At 37.5% G+C, this 18,538-nt stretch overlaps 1 protein-coding gene across 10 annotated transcripts in view; it reads left to right on the top strand.

Annotated features, from left to right (window-relative positions):
• The window catches only part of RPGR (retinitis pigmentosa GTPase regulator), a 156,982-nt gene that overhangs the window by 16,772 nt on the left and 121,672 nt on the right, over positions 1-18,538 (top strand). For 7 of the 10 annotated variants that reach the window (XR_008627305.1, XR_008627306.1, XR_008627307.1 and 4 more), the window contains exons 9-14: positions 1,787-1,911; positions 3,958-4,128; positions 6,332-6,500; positions 11,314-11,408; positions 11,894-11,959; positions 14,385-15,335. Coding sequence is in view for 4 of the 10 variants with exons in the window: in XM_055121677.1 (XP_054977652.1) it covers positions 1,787-1,911; positions 3,958-4,128; positions 6,332-6,500; positions 11,314-11,408; positions 11,894-11,959; positions 14,385-15,335 (1,577 nt within the window). In the remaining 6 variants the exon portion in view is untranslated. Of the gene's footprint in view, positions 1-1,786; positions 1,912-3,957; positions 4,129-6,331; positions 6,501-11,313; positions 11,409-11,893; positions 11,960-14,384; positions 17,565-18,538 lie in introns of those variants that run through there. The other 3 variants (XM_055121676.1, XM_055121675.1, XM_055121678.1) reach the window with 2 other exon arrangements.

The following is an 18,538-nucleotide window of genomic DNA, read 5'->3' as shown; positions in this document are numbered from 1 at the left end:
CATGCTGGGGGAAAAGGCAGTTCAGACAGAGAAGGGAACACCAAGTGAAGTGTGACTGGAGGACCCGCTAGGGATGGGAGATGCGTGCTGAAAATAGACTATAGATTGAACACGATGGCCACTCAATACCTCTCTTGCAAACCACAACACCCCAAAGGAGAGAGAGAACAAAAGGGAATGCCCTGACACAGAGGCAGGGTGGGGGTGGGGTGGAGTGGGGGAATGGGAGGGATGCTGGGATCATCGGTGGTGGAGAATGGGCACTGGTGGAGGGATGAATGCTCAAGCATTGTATGACTGAAATACACGCACAAAAATATGTAAATCTGTAACTGTACCCTCATGGTGATTCACTAATAAAAATTTTTTTTAAATAGAAAAAATAAAATTTATCTAAATAAAATATTTAGAAGCTCAAACTGTATCAGTGGTGTCAGAGGTATTATACTTTACTCAGTTTTATACTTGAGCAGAAAGCTGGGATCTTTTTTTTTTTTCTTTTTTGGGTCACACCCGGTCATCCCGTAGCTCATCGATTTGCTCGAGCGGGCACCAGTAACATCTCCATTGTGAGACTTGTTACTGTTTTTGGCATATCGAATATGCCCTGAGTAGCTTGCCAGGCTCTGCCGTGCGGGCGAGATACTCTTGGTAGCTTGCCGGGCTCTCCGAGAGGGGTGGAGGAATCGAAGCCTGGTCGGCCTCGGGCTCTCCGAGAGGGGTGGAGGAATCGAAGCCTGGTCGGCCTCATGCAAGGCAAACGCCTTACTTCTGTGCTATCACTCCAGCCCACCTGTAATCTATATGCTCCACAATTTTAATTGCTTTGGAAGCATAAGGTTCCATACTTTTCACTGTTTCTAGCTCATGTTTATATTATAATATGAAGTAAATAATAAATGAAGTAAATATTAAAAAGTCATAAGCTATGTGTTTATGACTTTATAGTATTTAATAACTTATATACTGGCATTTCTACATTTCCCCCCCTTTAAAATATATCTACTGCCATACTATACGTCATCTAATGATATCTGGTTAGAAGAACTGGGGATCATTAAATATAAGATATAATATCCTTTCTCCTCCTCACCCCCAAAGAACTTTTCAAAAAGAGACACTTGCCCATTTTTAAGTGTCAGTATTCTTGTTAAAATAGTGGCTCATTATTAAAAATTCTCTGATACTGGAAGTGAAATTAGATGCTTAGATTAGTTAATGTTTTTTTTTTCTGGCTAAAGATAATTATGTTAAATAGAAATTCTTAAAAACTCGGGGGCAGAGAGCTGATTCAAAGGGCTGGAGCATATGCTTAACATGCAAGAGTCCTGGGCTCAGTGCCTAGTTCAGTAACTCTGGAGTACCATCGAGTATAGTCCAGGAACTCTGGAGTAGCATCAGGTGTGCCCTAAAAACATTTTTATGAAGAAATCAAGGTCAAAATCAGGAAGATGCAGAGATAAGGATAAATGTATATAAAGAAAGAAATACCTAATAGTAAGAATCGTAAGACAATTTAGACCCTGAACACTGGTCATCACTTATAAAAGGGAATCTTTGAACTCGCCCCCTTCTTAAATTGTTATGTCTAATATGTTCAGTCAGGCCTCTTGGATTTTCTAATGTGATATGTGGTAACTCAGACCACAGGGTATCAATGGGTCAGGGTAAATTCAATGCCAAATTTTTTTGGTGGAAATGACAGTTGCAGTGTAAATGCCTATTGCCTATTTACAAATTGACCCATACAAGTAACACTTCATCATTTTATTTCTCTTCATTTTAGATGTTGGTCTTATGTATACTTTCGGAGATGGTCGACATGGGAAATTAGGGCTTGGAATGGAGAATTTTACCAATCAGTTCAATCCCACTCTGTGCTCTAACTTCTTCAGATTTGTAGTTCAACTGGTAAGGACTTCTCTTCCCTTTTGTGCATTTTCCTGTTCCTGAATTTTAGTCCTTGAGATGTTCATTTAAAATAAGTACTTGTATATTTGTATGGAAAACTACCTTGGATATGTCTGATAAATGTACTCATTTACTAAAAGCTAAATGTTAGTCGCAGCACTGTTTACAATAGCCAGAATCTGGAAAAAACCCGAATGCCCCAGAACGGATGACTGGTTGAGGAAACTTTGGTACATCTATACAATGGAATACTATGCAGCTGTTAGAAAAAAGGAGGTCAAGAATTTTGTAGTTAAGTGGATGGGCATGAAAAGTTTCATGCTGAGTGAAATGAGTCAGATAGAGAGAGACAGACATAGAAAGATTGCACTCATCTATGGTATATAGAATAACAGAGTGGGAGACTAACACCCAAGAACTGTAGAAATAAGTACCAGGAGGTTGACTCCATGGCTTCGAGGCTGGCCTCACGTTCCGGGGAAAGGTCAACTCAGAGAAGCGATCACCAACTACATTGTAGTCGAAGGCCATGTGGGGGAAGAGAGTTGCGGGCTGAATGAGGGCTAGAGACTGAGCACAGCGGCCACTCAACACCTTTATTGCAAACCACAACAGCTAATTAGAGAGAGAAAACAGAAGGGAATGCCTTGCCACAGTGGCAGGGTGGGGTGGGGGGGAGATGGGATTGGGGAGGGTGGGAGGGACACTGGGTTTACGGGTGGTGGAAAATGGGCACTGGTGAAGGGATGGGTTCCCGAACTTTGTATGAGGGAAATATAAGCACAAAAGTGTATAAATCTGTAACTGTACCCTCACGGTGATTCTCTAATTAAAAATAAATAAATTTAAAAAAAAAAAAAAAAATAAAAGCTAAATGTTAGGCATCATGCTTCTGAAGATCTACCGCTTTTCTAATTTTTCTTCTTTAGTATCTTCTTGCCCCAATCTTGACTCTCCTTCATTCTCATGTTTACCGTGAGAGCCAGGACTGTGATGTGCCGGGGAACTTGGCGCCTCCAGTAACATCCAGTCGAGCTGCACACTAGTCATCTGGATCTTTACTCATTAGCTATTACCAATTCTCCCAAATACTGCACAAGAGAAAATCTACTACTACACACAGAATTTTGAAGACGTTTTATTGGCTGAGTGTTATTAGAATAAGAAGGCATTGTTTCAGTGCCAATCTCACCATGCATCAAACTGCCATTGTTTATAATACTTTTCTTTTCCAGTTAACAAGTTAAAAGTTCTGTTTCTGTGGTGTGGTGATAATATCATTTGAGATTTGTTCTCTAAAGACTCAGTGTCTTATGGAATGAAAAACTTTGATTTAACATCTTTTTAGTGAATGCCTACTCTATAAAATATCGACTATGTATCAGAAATACAAAATGTACAAAGTAGCTAAATCCTCATTCACAAAATATGGTAGTCTCATAAAGAAGGTTATTTTAAAAAGTGATAAAAATATGCATTTTTAGCTGTAAATATTGTGACTGAAAGGTTGAGAGAATGCTAATGCTATGCCAAATTGTGGAAGTTGGAAAAAGTTGATAAAAATCTGTATTGTAAATATTATACTTTTTTAACATTTTTACTGAAAATATATTTCAGAATTCACTAAAGATTAACTTCATATTTCCATCATTGTGTATTTTTATATTTTGCTGTAAGAATTTTTCAGCATTAAACTTAAAAATATATTCAAGTAGAAAAAAAGACCTGTAGACATAATTATTCTAGGAGACTTATTTATTTATGGGTCACTTTTTTTCCAAGTAGAATTTTGCAATACTTTTTTTCAAGTTTTTGATATTGCACACACAGATTAAGATATTTTCTAAGTTGCACGAAATGTAATGTGCTAGTTTTTTTCTATGCAGTATTAAATTGAAGGCAAAATGACATAATATTATACCTGTAGATAGCATTTAGGAAATTAGGAAGTCTACCACTAAGTATGTACTCTGTAGCTGAAAATTGTTATTAATAATTGTATTTGAAATTAGTGTTGATTAATTTATCTGTGGATTTATATTGCAGGTTGCATGTGGTGGATGTCACATGCTAGTTTTTGCATGTCCACGCGTTGGAATGGCAGAAGAAATTGACTTTGATAAATTGGATGATTCTTTCAGATCAACTGTCAGTGATCTGGTCCGAGGTAGTTCACTGCAGAGAACTTTATCAGCACGTTTACGCCGAAGAGAGAGGGTACATGTAACTTTTCTCTATAATAGTATTGTCTAACACTGCACAGAAAATTAGAATTTAAAAACCTATTTTAAGTTTTTTGTGTTTTTATTGATTTATCATTGTTTTCAGTGTTAAAGAATTTCAAGGGTTTAGCTTACTTAACACCTCTATATGTGTATAAAAATACACTTCCACCACCAAAGTTCCAGTACCATACCACTACAAAAAAATTTCATTCCTTCTGCCTCTCTCTCCCTTCCCTTTAGTAACCAGAGTTTTTGCAGTGTCCAGGAGTTTGCTTTGTTGTTGCTAGTTTTTATAACCAGTTTGTTTGCTTTAGTTATTCATACTCCAGATGAGTGGAGCCATCCAGTAATTGTCCTCAATGTCTTATTTCACATGCATTTTCTTTTTCAATTAAAGAACATTGTCCTCAGGCATGTACACTAAATAAAATGATTAGAGTTGAGAACTTAAAAGCTTTTAAAATCAAGAGTTAACTGTCAAGCACAAAAATGAGAAAATTCAAATTATTGCATATAATCTTTGCTCATGGACAGTGGTACTTCTCTATCTTATCATCTCAGACTGAAAACTAAATTGTCTTCTTAACTGTATGTAGATTGACTTCTGTTCTTTGACTTACAATTTATAAGGTTATGCACTAGAATAAAATTTTTTAAAATTAAGAATTTCTATTTTGGAGAGAAAAATTTCTTTTTCAGTAAAATTTACAGATTGTCATCTTGTATTTTAAAATTTTTTCTTTCAAAAAATTTATTTTGGGGTTTGAGTGATAGTATAGCTGGTAAGGTGGTTGCCTTGCATTCTGCCAACCGAATTCAATCCTCTGCATCACATCCCCTGAGCACTACCATGAGTCATTCCTGAGTGCAGAGCCAGGAGTAACCCCTGAGCATTGCCGGGTGTGACCCAAAAAATCAAAAAAAGTTTATTTTTATAATTTTTTAATTTAGTTACCATGATTTACAAAATTATTTAGAATAATTGAGTTTCAGTTTTATCACTCATGGCACCTTCCTTCCCAAATTCCCATTTTTCCTCCTTTCTCCCACCTTACCTCCCTACGAGGCATATTTTTGAGTTTTTGTTATTGTAGTTTGGATCTCCTGCTTTCAGTTTCGTTGGTTCTGTGGGTCAGATGCATAGTTACATACCACCTCTTTGCCATCCGGGTGTCTGGGGCACCTGTCCCCTGCCCCTATTACCCTCCAGGACAGGTGAATGCAAGGCATCAAAGGGAGAATACTTAGATTCCACTGGAACCTGGACTAAGCCACCAGGTTAGGGAGGAAAGAAAACAAACTGAAGGAGGCAAAGCAAGAGGAGATGGAGGGTAAACTTATTTCAGTGATACTTCTATTTATTTTTAATAGGGACTATTTCTGGCAGTGTTTGGAGGCCACCAGTCTCACACTGTTGGTAGTGGGAAGAAGTAGAGTAGGGGAGAATATGGTACCAGCTTTCAAACCCAGGACCTCACACATGCTATACATGTTCCTCTTGATCTTTATCTCTGACTCACATTTAAATTATTTTTAAAAAACAATTAAGAAATTATTAAGAAATTAATATTAAGAAATTCTTTTTAAAAATACTTTTAAATTTAAACTATACCTTCTGATATAAAAAGTAGTAGATTTTACTTCTTTGTTATGGAAAATTGTATATGGAAACATTGAGAAATCATTTTTGTTTTTCAAGAAAGGCGAAGAAAACACACACAGACACATACACAGTTTTCCCTATCATGTGAAGAGGCTTCCAAATTGACAATTAATAACACTTAGACATGAAGACAACTGAAGAAAACATTTTTTTTCAGGGAGGCACCTTCAAAACAGTGTGTAGGGTACCCTAGGGCCCCGCCCAGTCTTATTCAGACAACCAGACTGGATAAAGCTATAGCCCAGCAATGCAGCATTGTTCCATCCCAGCGTTTCTGGGTACATCCAATTTTGTTTGGGGCACCATATCGAACTAGGGATTAAACTAAGGGCCTTGTACATGCAAGCCATGCCCCCACTGGCCCCAGGCCAACACGAAGGAGCCCTTGGGAATTATTTGAAAATGAATATTGTAGAACACTGGAAGATTTTGAGGTTTTTTCCCTCAGATATTTTTAGCAACCACAGGGTAGTTTGTGTCAATATTAAACATATAATGTCATCTAACCTTTTATCTTAATTTACTTTTGAAGGAAAGATCCCCGGATTCTGTGCAGGCGACACAAGTGCTCACCTTGCGGGAAGATACTTTATCATCACGCACATGTTTTCCAAATGATCCAGGTTCTTCCAATATGCTTCCAAGTACTCTGCAAAACAAAATAACTGACAGAGAGGGCCCCATGGAACTTGAGGAACTGGGTAACATTCTTTATTCTTCCTGATCTCAGGAGTCATATACCTTTCATCCCTAGTGTTTTCATATTTATTTTATTATTTTTTTCTCAGTTTAAAAAGTTTTCTTCCTAATAAAAACTGATAGTCTCTCATTTGATCTCAAATGGAGGATTTTTATTGAAAATAAAGTAATTAGTGATTCTAAAAATCCCACACAGCAACAGCAGTGTATCTTCATGGAGCAGTGTACAACGTTAGCATACTTCTTGTAATCTTTTAACTTACCTCCTTGAAAACATGCAGTAACTTGATGAAACAGGTAGGAGTTCTATATATTTTTTTGTAGATGAAAAGAAGCAAGGCATGGTTGTGAATAGGAGTTTTTAAAGTTTCTTTTGTTCCATAATTTACCTATAGAAAAGCCATGGACTTACGTGTATTGAATTTGTAGCTTTCCACTCTATTGTATAAGTCTCTTGTTCCTAGAAGCTTTTTTGTACAGTATTTAGGGTTTTCTAGGTATGGTATCATATCTTCTGCAAATAGCAAGAACTTAACTTCTTTTGAGATCTGGATGCCCTGAATATTGCTTTTTTGCCTGATTGCTCTATCAAGGCCTTCCAATACTGTATTGAAATGTATTGGTGAGAATGGACAACCTTATCTTGTTTGTGCCTCTTATGCTTGATCTTAAAGGGAATCCTTTTAGTTTTTCACCTTTGAGAATAATGTTGCTTGTGGGCTTGTGGTTAATAACTTTATATTTAGGAAAGTTTGTTTAATCCCATTTTATTGAGTATTTTGTCATAAATGGGTGTTAAATCTTATCAAATTCTTTCTCTATATCTATTAATATGATTTTCATTTTTCCTTGTGTTGATATGGTTATTAAATTTATTAGCTTACATATATTTAACCATCCTGGTATCCCTGGGATGAATCCTACTTGGTCACGGTAGAAGGATCTAGAGAGTATCGTGCTGAATGAAGTGAGTCAAAAGGAGAGGGGCAGATACAATCTCTCATCTGGGGCATATAAAGAAACATGGTAGGGGAATAACAGATGCACAGAGGAAACAAAAACTGAGAATTAAATTTCTAGTAGGAAGCTACCACAGGAGAGAAAGACAGGAGTGGAGAGTGGGCACTGGGATGATGGCTGGTGGACAGTGTGGTGGTGGAAGTTTTATGTATGAAATCATACCAAACACTTTTGGAAACCATGGTGCTAAAAATAATTTTTTTAAAAAATAATTTAAAAATCTGGAAAAAAAGAAGCATAGCTGGAAGAGATAGTGTGATTTGCCTAGGGCCAGTCAGCTTATAAATGAACAGGATTTGAATGTGAATCATCTTGGGTCTCTGTGAAGTTTTACATTTATGTGCTAAAGTGTAATAGCTAAGGGCATGGAGTATGGAGTTAACTGATCTAGTGCCAGATGCCAGTACTGACATTTATTAATTATTACATGCCTAACCTCAGGAAAGCACATGGAAATGTGCTTGGAAATGACACCATTTCCCTAAACCTCAGTTTTCTTAACTTTGAGATGAGTTTATTTTAATAAAACCTGCTTTAGAGAGTGACTGTGACAGGTAAATGAGACCAGATATATCAAATACTTAACATTAAATCTAGCATCTCTAGAAGCCCCATAATTATTTTTGTTAACTCCACCTTTCTATACATTAAATATAGAATTTATGTTTTAAAGTATAATCTCAACTCTTAGCTATTAAAATCTCTTCTAGGTAAAATTTGTTTATAGACATTGTATATCTTGGTATCTTGGAGATACACACACCCTGCAGAGTGTGTATATATATATATATATGTATGTATACATATGCTCCTGTAGGGTGTGTACTAGGGTGATAGGGGCAGGACAACACCAGAACCAGGAGATAAGAGTAAGCAGTACACGGGGCTGGAGTGATAGCACAGGGGAGTGGGTGCTTGCCTTGCACGTGGCCAACTTGGGTTCCATCCCCAAGCACTGCATGTGGTCCCCAAACACACCGGAGTCATCCCTGAGTGCAGAGCCAGGAGTAAACCCTGAGCACTGCCAGGTGTGATCCAAAAACCGGGAAAAAGAGACAGTAAACAGTGAGTTTAGAGTTAAGAAGATAACCTTAGCTTCAGATAAGAACTCTAGTATGGGTAATTTTTACTACCTTTGGAATCAAGATCCTAGTCAAGGCTGAAATAAGAGGGCCAGAAAGATAGCTGAAAGGCATAAAAGCATGCTTGTCATGCAGGAGCACAGGTTTGATCCCTAGCCCTTCATGGTCCCACGAGCACTGCCAGGAATGACCCCAAGCACAGAGCAAGGAGTAGTCTCTGAGTACCTCTACATGTGACTCAACCCCCACTCCCCAAAGTTGAGGTAATAAAGGACCAGGAACTTAGGTAAGAATTATGGACCCTGGTGATATAATAGTAACTAGAAACTTGATAAAGAGCCAGTTTTCTACATTTAATCTTCAACTTTTGCATGTTTCCTTTGGAGACAAAAATTATTCGTGTTGGGGCTGAAGAGATAGTACAGAGGGTAGGACACTTGCCTTGCACATAGCTGACCCGGGTTTGATCCCCAGCACCCCATTCTCCAAGGCCTACCATGACTGGTTCCTGAACACAGAGGCAGGAGTAAGTCCTGTTTGTGTGCCTTCCCCCCTTCCAAAACAAGAATCATTGGTGCTTTCCAGGCATGTACTGGAACAATGGCTTTTTGTGTGACATGTACACAAGGAAAAGAGAAGTTTGTGAGTTAGGAGTTGTTTCAAGCTTTGCTTATGGAAGCTATGCATAATACAGAAAGCGATGCTTAACTTTGTATTAGATTAAGTAAAAGTAAAAGTCATCCTTTATCTTTGGCTTGCTGCTAAAGCTTTTTATAAATATTTTTAAAGTTATATCAACATATAATGTTACCATTTTTCTGAATTATTATCTGATTTCAGTACTTATTATGGAAGGGACATGGGCAGGGGAAACCTCGTGGAGAGACTGACATTTATGCTAAAACATAAAGTGTAAGAGAAGAGAGCCATGGAGAGAGGACGTATGTATTTCAGGAAAATAGGTTTGAAGGTAGTTTATAAGATAAGAAAAGGCTTCTTGAAAACATTGAGGCTAGACAGTGAGGGAAATGGCAGGAAAGGATGATTTTGGACAAAGAGATTGAAAATTTACTTGTAGTTTATAAGCTTCAAGAAGCCTATTTGATTTGCATGGGTTAAATGCACTAAAATTCACCCAAAGCTTTTTGTTTGTTTTTTTGGGCTACACATCAGCAATTCTCAGGTCTTACTCCTGGCTCTGCACTCGGGAATTACTCCTGGCGGTACTCATGGAACCATATGGGATGCCAGGGATAGAATCCAGGTTGCCTTGTGCAAGACACTGCCCTACCTACTATACTATCTCCTCAGGCCCTCGTTTAAAGGTTTTTAAGCAGTTTTAAACAGTGAAATAATTTGGAGTAAAAGTTATATTTTAAGGTGGTCACTTGCTCTGTGCTGATTGTAGGTAGGTCAGACTAGAGGTAGGAAGACTTTGTGGCACCTTTTGTGAGAAATGATTGTGTGTGTGGCCTAGGTGTTTGCAATAGAGATAGAAGGGAACAGAATTGAATTATAATTTATACATAAAACATCTGATTCAGAAAAGAGATGTGGACTAGAGGTATAAACATGGGAACCATCAATGTCAAAGTGGTATTTAGAATTTATGGAAATCGGCCATTAGTGGGGACATTACCTCCGCCCCACATAAACTTTTCCTCTATGTGCGTATAACATGGCTTTCTTCTGAGTAAATAGTGACAGAGACAGAGATAGATAGAGACAGAAAAGCACAAATAGGGGCTGGAGAGATAATGCAGTGGGTATGGTGTTTGCCTTGTAGTGGCCTACCTGGGTTCAATCCCCAGTACCCCATATGGTATACTGAGCTCACTAGCAGTGATCCCTGAGCACATAGCCAGGAGTAAGCCCTGAGCACCTCCAGATGTGGTCCAAAAAAAAAAAGAAAAGGAAAGAAACAGAATAAAGATAGAAAGAGAGCTAGAAAAACAGACAGAGAGGCAGAGCCAAAGATGAGAGACAGATAGAGAAAAGACAGTGATAGGAGATCAAAGACAAAGAGATAGGAAGAGAGAGAGAAGTGAAAGAAAGAGAGTGACAGAGAGACAGGTGAGAGATAGAGTGATAAAGCAGAGGTCCAGATAGAGACAAAAACATTCAGGCAGAGTGACAGAGGAAGAGAGTAAGAGACAAAGATAAGAGAGAGATACAGGTGGACAAAGATTAAAAAAAAAGGAACAGAGACAGAGAGACAAAGAACAGGAGTGACAGAGAGGAAGAGAACAGAAAGAGACAGTGATAGAAGTGAGCAAAGACACAGGCATAGAATGACACACAGGTAAAGAGTAGAGGCAGAGACAAAGAAAGACAGACAAACTAACAGCATCACAGTTATGGCTGCTTAATTAATGATGGACCTGGTAAAATGTAGAAAATAAACTACCCAAGGGTATGTATGCACATCTGGAGGATATGGTTCTTTGGGGCCCTACTTGGGGATGAAAGGTTGCTATGTGCTATGCCTGGGTAGTGCTTATCCCAAGGAATAGTGTTTGCTTTTTATAGGAACAAAACAGCTCTTCATCTCATCAGTGTAAAGTCTAAACTTCCAAGAAGATATTTTTGAAATTTCTCTGTGAATTGTCACTGTGAATGAATTCTGCTCAAGTTGCTATTAATTGAAATGTGTCTTCTTTTAATTAATTAATTAAAATTTTAATTAATTGAAATTGTCTTCTAATTCTTTCAGGTGATGCTCAAGATCAAATGCCTATAGAAAACGAACCAGAGAATTCTGCTGCTGATTCCGAAAGCCTTGGAGAAACTAATGATATCTTAAATATGGTAATGGTTTCCTCCTTTTAGCAGCTTGAATTTTAGTTCATTGTGTGTTTGTGTGTAAATGACCAATACACTTATGTGCATAAGCTGTTTTTGTTTTATTTTATTTTTTGTTTTTTGGCCACAATAGTGCTCCTCGGGGCTTACTCCTAGCTTTGTACTCAAGGATCACTACTGGCAGGGCTTGGAGGACCATCTGGGGTGCTGAGGATTGAACCCATTTGACTGTGCCCTCACTTTATTTTTAAATCTACTTTGTTTGTAAAATAGATTCCATATAATAGAAGTTATTTTGTGGGGCCAGAGAGAGAGCACAGCGGATTTCTTTTGCCCCTGCTCAAAAACAAAAACAAAAAGTTATTTTGATTCTCACATCATATGCAGTTGAGAATGAATCATATTGCTCTCTGAACTATTTTTGTATTAATTCTTTTTATATTTAGAGTATACAGTCTATCTCTAGAACATGTATTTTTAATTTATTTCAGACACATATGATGAGCTTAAATTCTAATGACAAGGCATACAAGTTATCACCAATTCAAAAACAAAAGGTATGTTATGAACAATTATTTTCATTATGGTGGGTGAGAACAGTTTAAACTAATGTGTTTTCCTAAAAGTTTTCTGAAAAGAACACAAGAAAGGTAAGAACTCACTTAGAGTTCAAAAGAAGAATATGTATAGCTTTCATTTGGGTTTATCCATTTGATATGTATTTTCCGTGATGTGAGAATGCCAGAATTTCATTGCTTCATTTTACTCTTTGGAGTCACTACCATAATAGACATACTTTCTTAGCCTAAAGGTAAAAGATGGTTATTGTAATTCTTATGTATGGAAAAGGGTACTGCTTAAGAATGAGTCTTATAAAATCTGGTTTTATCAGACTTTGGGTGAGTTTTTTAGACCAGTTAAATATGATTTCGAATGGGTTTTTGTTTTGGTCTTAGTGATAAACTTTCCTAGCTCTAAACTTCAGTGACTTGATAAAAGGAAATAATTGGTAACTCCCTTTCCAGTGTTTCAGATAGGCTTTTTATACATCAAGGAATTCATAGCACAAAACCAATATTAAGTATTTGGAATTGAGTCTGAAGCTAGCAAGGGTGATAGAGCCAGACCTTCAAAGAATAAAAATACGCAGCGTAAAGAAGGAATGGCCTGTAGCTTTCATAGCTCTGAAGAGAAAGGCCTTCCCCCAAATCCTTTGCTTTTCCTATCTTTAAGAACTACTGGGGTGGTGAAAGGATGGAGTGTTTGGGAATTAGAAAAATTAATTGGATAAATGTAAATTGAGAAAAATGGCAAGAAAACGCATTTAATTTTTATTTCTTGTCTTTGCCATCTTGTTAAGCTAGAAATTCTTCAATTACAAGTCACTGAAGTGCAAGAGAATCTTGCTAAAGTCTAAAAAGATAGTGCCAACCCTCGTTAGTCTTACTTTTATTTGACTGAGTCATGGTGAATAACAGCATCCTTTTGAATATGGGAGAGCTCTTCGAACACAGCTGTGGAAACTTAGTGAATGCTGAATGACTTAATGACTGATTATATTTCCAAGCAAAATCTTTTCTCCCTTTTCTTCATTTACTCTTAGATTCTGGACTCTGTCCCTCTGGCCTGCTTATACTTTGCAAGGGAAATTAAGACACATAATGTTAAGATTCAGTAATAACAATAGATCTCTCCTAAAATTCTTGAAATAATTGTTATTTTTTAAGGAATAGGACATAGGAAAAATGAGAAAGGAAATCACTTCCTTTTAAACTATGTTTTTTACTTTACATAGTCCTAAATAGATGCTTACCAGGCCAACCCTTGTGAATAAAAAAATACAAATTGTATTTTTATCTATTAATTTTTATCTATCTTCATAATTCCTTTTATAGAAAATGATCTCATCCTAGGTTGCATAATAATTTTATCACAGTAAAACTTCTTTGTGAGGTTTTACTACTTAGACATCCAAATTTGCCAATTTTTAAAATCCATTAGCTTGTAGAACTTAGTAATTTCATTTTTGCCTTATTTTATCCATTTAAAAGCCTAAGTTTTTATTCCTATGTGTTGCTTTTTTTTGTTAAATTTTGTGTTTTTATAAAAATCTTACTTTTGCCTGAAGAATTTTTCCTGTATGATAGAAGTTTCTTTATGCAAATTAGTATAATTAAAGATAAAATAGATGAAAGGAAGAGGGCTAGAAATTTGAAGATTTTCGTTTGGAAGGAAAAAAACATTTTTTAATATATAGATAAAATGTTTGTCTATAGTTTTTATGTAAGTTTTTCTTCTAGAAATAAGCTATGTGTTCTGCTTTTAAATATTTTTAAATTTCTTTTTGGCACTCTTCTAGACTCAAAAGACCAACCAAAATTTAACAAAATGATAGAGAAGATTTAAAAATGGCTAAACTGCATGAATTGTCTATAAGAGAAGTGTACATTTTGAACAGTATTGCAAAATTGGTCTGGAATTGTATTAAGGATTAGCATTAAGAATAAGGACAGGGGCCGGAGTATAGTACAGTGGGTAAGGCGTTTGCCTTGCATGCAGCCGACCTGGGTTCAATGCCCGGCATCCATATGTTTCCCTAAGCACCGACAGGAGTAATTCCTGAGTGCAGAGCCAGGAGTAACTCCTGAGCATCACTAGGTGTGACCCAAAAAGAAAAAAAATGAGTAAGAGACCAAGTATTGGTAGTACTATCTGTGATGACAAATTAAGGAAGGCAGTAAGAATTTGGAGGTTAAGCACAGAGGTACATTATTACTAAATCAAAATTGGATGTGCCATACATAGTCTTATATGGTGACATCAGTGATCCCCAAAGTTATCTGCAAATAAAACAAAATCTGAGTAAATGTCTATTAAAATTGGACATTTTTCATCCTCCTAGTGAAACAGATAAGTATTTTTATAGTAGAGAAGTTACTGTCATAAATTAACAGTAGTATGATTACTTCAACAAATTTGCAGAAACAAGAAACAGATGAGACACTGAATCAGCAAAGCGGTAATACCGAAAATGATGATAGTACTGAATATGAAAGTCAAGAGATGACCCCACCTATGAAAGAAGGGAGCACATATAAACAACTTTTGGCAACAGGAATATACAAGATGCCAATATCTGCATCTGTGGAAGAAATTTCAGATGAGGAAGTAGGTGATGATGACCCAGACCAGTCCAAGGTGCAATCTGAGACTAATGCAGAGGCTTTGGATAAAAATCCACTTACCCAAGCAATTAAGTATGACTATAATCCAAGTGGTAGCGAGGAAGGAGCACAGGAAGGTGAAGAACACAGTTCTAAGTGTTCAGATACCGAAGAAGCAGTCTTTGAGCAGGGAAGTGAGCAGATCCAATTGCTAAGTCCTGTGAAGGAGGAGATAAGACAGAATGAAGAGAGTTTTGAAAGCATTGATGCATTTATTGATGACTTACCAAAGACAGACTTAAGTATCGAGGATGAAGAAACTAAAGACTATTCTTTAGAAGGTCAATTGAGCAAGCAAGACATTGACAGTGAAGGGGATTCTCTAGAGGAGCCAGAGTGTCACTTGAGAGGTGAAGTTGAAAGCCAGATGGGCATACTTGGTGCCTTTTTGCAGCCCAAATCACTAGGCTTTAGTAGTGGAAAGGAAAAGGATGGTGAATTGAAAACTAATGAAAACCTATGGTCTAGGAGACAATATCCCGGGCGAGCCCAAGAAGAGCCTGAACCCACACTGTGCACATTCATGGCAAAATATAGTTTTCAGTCTGACCATTTATCAAAGATTCCAGAAGAGAAGGAGGGATCAGAGGATTCTGATGAAAGTGGAATAGATGAGCAAGAGATAGAGACAAATGACGATTTGGAGGACTCTGAAGAAAATGATGAGAAAACAGATAACTTGTCAGATGACCTTACAGAGAGAGCAGAGGTGAGTGAAAGTGAAGGAAAGTCAAGGGGAGAGACCGAGAATGTGTCTGAGCAATTCTGGAAGGAGGGTAATTCAGGAGTGGCACAGAGGCAAAGTAAGGAGGGAGAGGAGGAGGAGAAAAACAAGGGAGGAGAAGGAGAGAGCTTGGATAAAAGAGAGAAAGACCTAGAAAGGGAGAAAGACTCAGAGCATATAGAAATAAACCAAAACTGTCAAGAGGAAAGAAACAAAGGGATGGAGAAAGAGAAGGAAGGTGGAGAAGAGGGAGAAGGGGAAGAAGACAGAGAAGGGTTAGATGGAGGAGAGGAAGATGAGGAGGGGGAGGAGGAAAAAGAAGAGGAAGAGGAAGAAGATGGAGGAGCGTGGGAAGAAGAAGTAGAAGAGGAAGAGAAAGAGGAGGAAGAAGAGGAAGAGGAGGAAGAGGACGAAAAGACAGAGGGAGGAGAGGAGGGAAGTAAAGGAGAGGGAGACAAGGGAGAAGGGAAAGGGGAGGAAGAAGAAGGGAAAGAAGAAGGTGCAGATGAGGATGACAGAGAGTGGGAAGAGGAGGGGGGCGGTGAGGAAGAAGAGGTGGAAGGTGAGGAAGAAGAGGTGGAAGGTGAGGAAGAAGAGGTGGAAGGTGAGGAGGAAGAGGTGGAAGGTGAGGAAGAGGTGGAAGGTGAGGAAGAGGTGGAAGGTGAGGAGGAAGAGGTGGAAGGTGAGGAGGAAGAGGTGGAAGGTGAGGAAGAGGTGGATGGTGAGGAAGAGGTGGAAGGTGAGGAGGAAGTGGAAGAAGGGAAAGAGAAAAAGGAAGAGGAATGGGAGGAGGAGGAAGAGGGAGAGGAAGGGGAATGGGAGGAGGAGAGGGAAGAAGAGGAGGAAGGGGAGGATAGCGAAGGAGAGGGGAAGGAACTACGAGTGGGAGGGGAGGAACAAGAAGGTGGAGGCCAGAAAAAGACTCGGGAGGAGAGGGAAGGGGAGGGAGAAAATGGGAGAGAAGAAGAGGGGGAAGAAGAGGACAATGAGGAAGAGGAAAGAAGATACCAGGAGACAGGTGGTAAGGTGAGTGGAAGGCAGCGAAGACAGGGTGAAGGAAAAGATTCCCCCAAAGTGAGCAAAATCAAAGTCTCTGTAAAATATGGCAAAGATAAAGCATATACAGAAAAACTTACTCCTAATACAAGGGGCAAGGGGAAAGACCATGAAGGACAGAGGTTCCAAATGCCAGTGCAGTCAAAACAAATGTTACAAAGTAGACCACCAGGTTCCAAAACATTCTGGAATGATGTTTTACCACATTACTTGGAACTGAAGTAGCAAACTTTAAATTTGTGATTGACCAAATTTTGGTCAATCAGTTGGTGAAACTGATTGTGTTTGATCAAATTGTTTGGTCATCTTACATGTAATAGACAGTACTTTATATCAAATTGATTTTATGTCATGCTTATGTGCAGTGTAATGACTGATAAAAACAAGATGCTGGCAAATTTGGATCCTCTTAAACACTGGTATATTCCCTTCCTCCCCAAATTATAAATTTCTAACTGGAAAAATAAGAGGCTTAAAGCATATAATCAATATTACATATTCCTCATTAAAGACTGATTTAGAATCTAGGGGCAATACTCTAAGAATTTTGTTTGTATATTAAAATCAGTTCCATTAAAAGTGGCACAGGTCCTTCCTATGGGCTGTTAAGCATCTAATCTTTCATATTAATATCTTAGTGTATTTTTTTCAGGTTGTGATTATAATTTGCCTGCCACATAGAATAAATTTTATCATAGTGGATGGTATTCTACAGCAAAAAAATGGGTGCAAAGGACAGCTGGGTTCAGAGTTTAGATCCTAATAAGTTCTCTTTAATTGCTGTCCAAGCTCTTGAGAGTGTATCAGAGGTAATGGAGATTATAACTTAGACATATGTTTTATACAAAGTGTTAAGCATTTATTGGCTAGGCAGAAGTGACTCATTAAATCTTAGTTTCCTCACCTGTAAAGAGAATGCATTGGATCATTTGATAACTATAGCTTCTTCTAACTCTTAGGCTCTTTCATTTGAACAGCAGATTTACTTGGTTGTGCATTTTATTCTAAAATTTTTAAGGAAGAAAAATTGTGCTTTAACCAGTTTTTCATAGAATATTGTTCTTAAAGATAGTTTAAATGTCTTTTGTCTTCTGTGTTTCTAAACTATGACTTTCTACCTCTAACTGCGCTGTCAAAACTTTGTTTGCCAGTATTTGTTATGTACTCTCTGTATTCATCCTTGTCTGTTCTTTAATTCTCTTTGTTCTTGTCAAAATGTTTCAAGTAAATAAAAAATAAATATAAACTAAGTAATTGTGAAAAGAGATACTACTCTAAGATACTGAATATTTAGAGAGGTTAGATTTTCCGTGTTACAATGCAACTAGTTTATCTTACTGTTGCTTATTTACAGCACTCTTTCCAACTGATTTCCTTTCTCTAGTTCTTTCCATACTTGGACATGAGGAATTTCTTAGACTTTCTTGCATAAAGGAGGATTTTGCTGGTAAACATGTTCATATGATTCAGCGGGAAATAATATAAAAACAAAGGCCAGAATATGAAGAAATTCCTAGGAGCAGCTATAAATTTTTAGATGCAAGATCTCTGATAGCTTCCCCTGATATCCAGATATGCTAATTTAGCATTGTGGAGTTCTGCCACATTCTATTAACATTCATTGAGTGTTAGAAGGGAATGCTTGGATTAAAAAAATTGTTAATGCAGAGCCAGAGTGACAGTACAGCAAATAGGGAACTTTCCTTGCATGTAACCTTTTCATTTCAATCCCTGGTACCACATATGGTCCCCTGAGTCCCACCAGGAGTGACCCCTGAGAACATAGCCAAGAGTAAGCCCTAAGCACAGCTGCATGTTTCAAAAATGTATAATAATTTTAATAATAGTGTAAAAGTGGTTATTTTAAAAGTGGGCTTAGAAATTATTAAGATAGAAATGGAGTTTATAAAGAAAAACCCCCAGTGAGGTAAGAAGCTCTTAAATTAAAGTTATTATTGGTGACAGTATCTGAACCCCATAATCAGTCTGTAATCTTAAAATCTAAAAATATATCCATTTTAGTATTTGAGTAGATATAGATTGATCTTAATATTTCCTGGGCCCATGAAATTTTTGTGCTGTTTTTAGATGTTGTAGTTCATGCAGGCATAGTAATCTGGTCAAAAGAGCAG

Source organism: Sorex araneus, chromosome X, assembly GCF_027595985.1.
Source record: "Sorex araneus isolate mSorAra2 chromosome X, mSorAra2.pri, whole genome shotgun sequence".
Lineage (NCBI taxonomy): Eukaryota > Metazoa > Chordata > Mammalia > Eulipotyphla > Soricidae > Sorex > Sorex araneus.
Note: the sequence above shows the minus strand (reverse complement) of the source record. Positions and strands in the feature narration are given on the sequence as shown.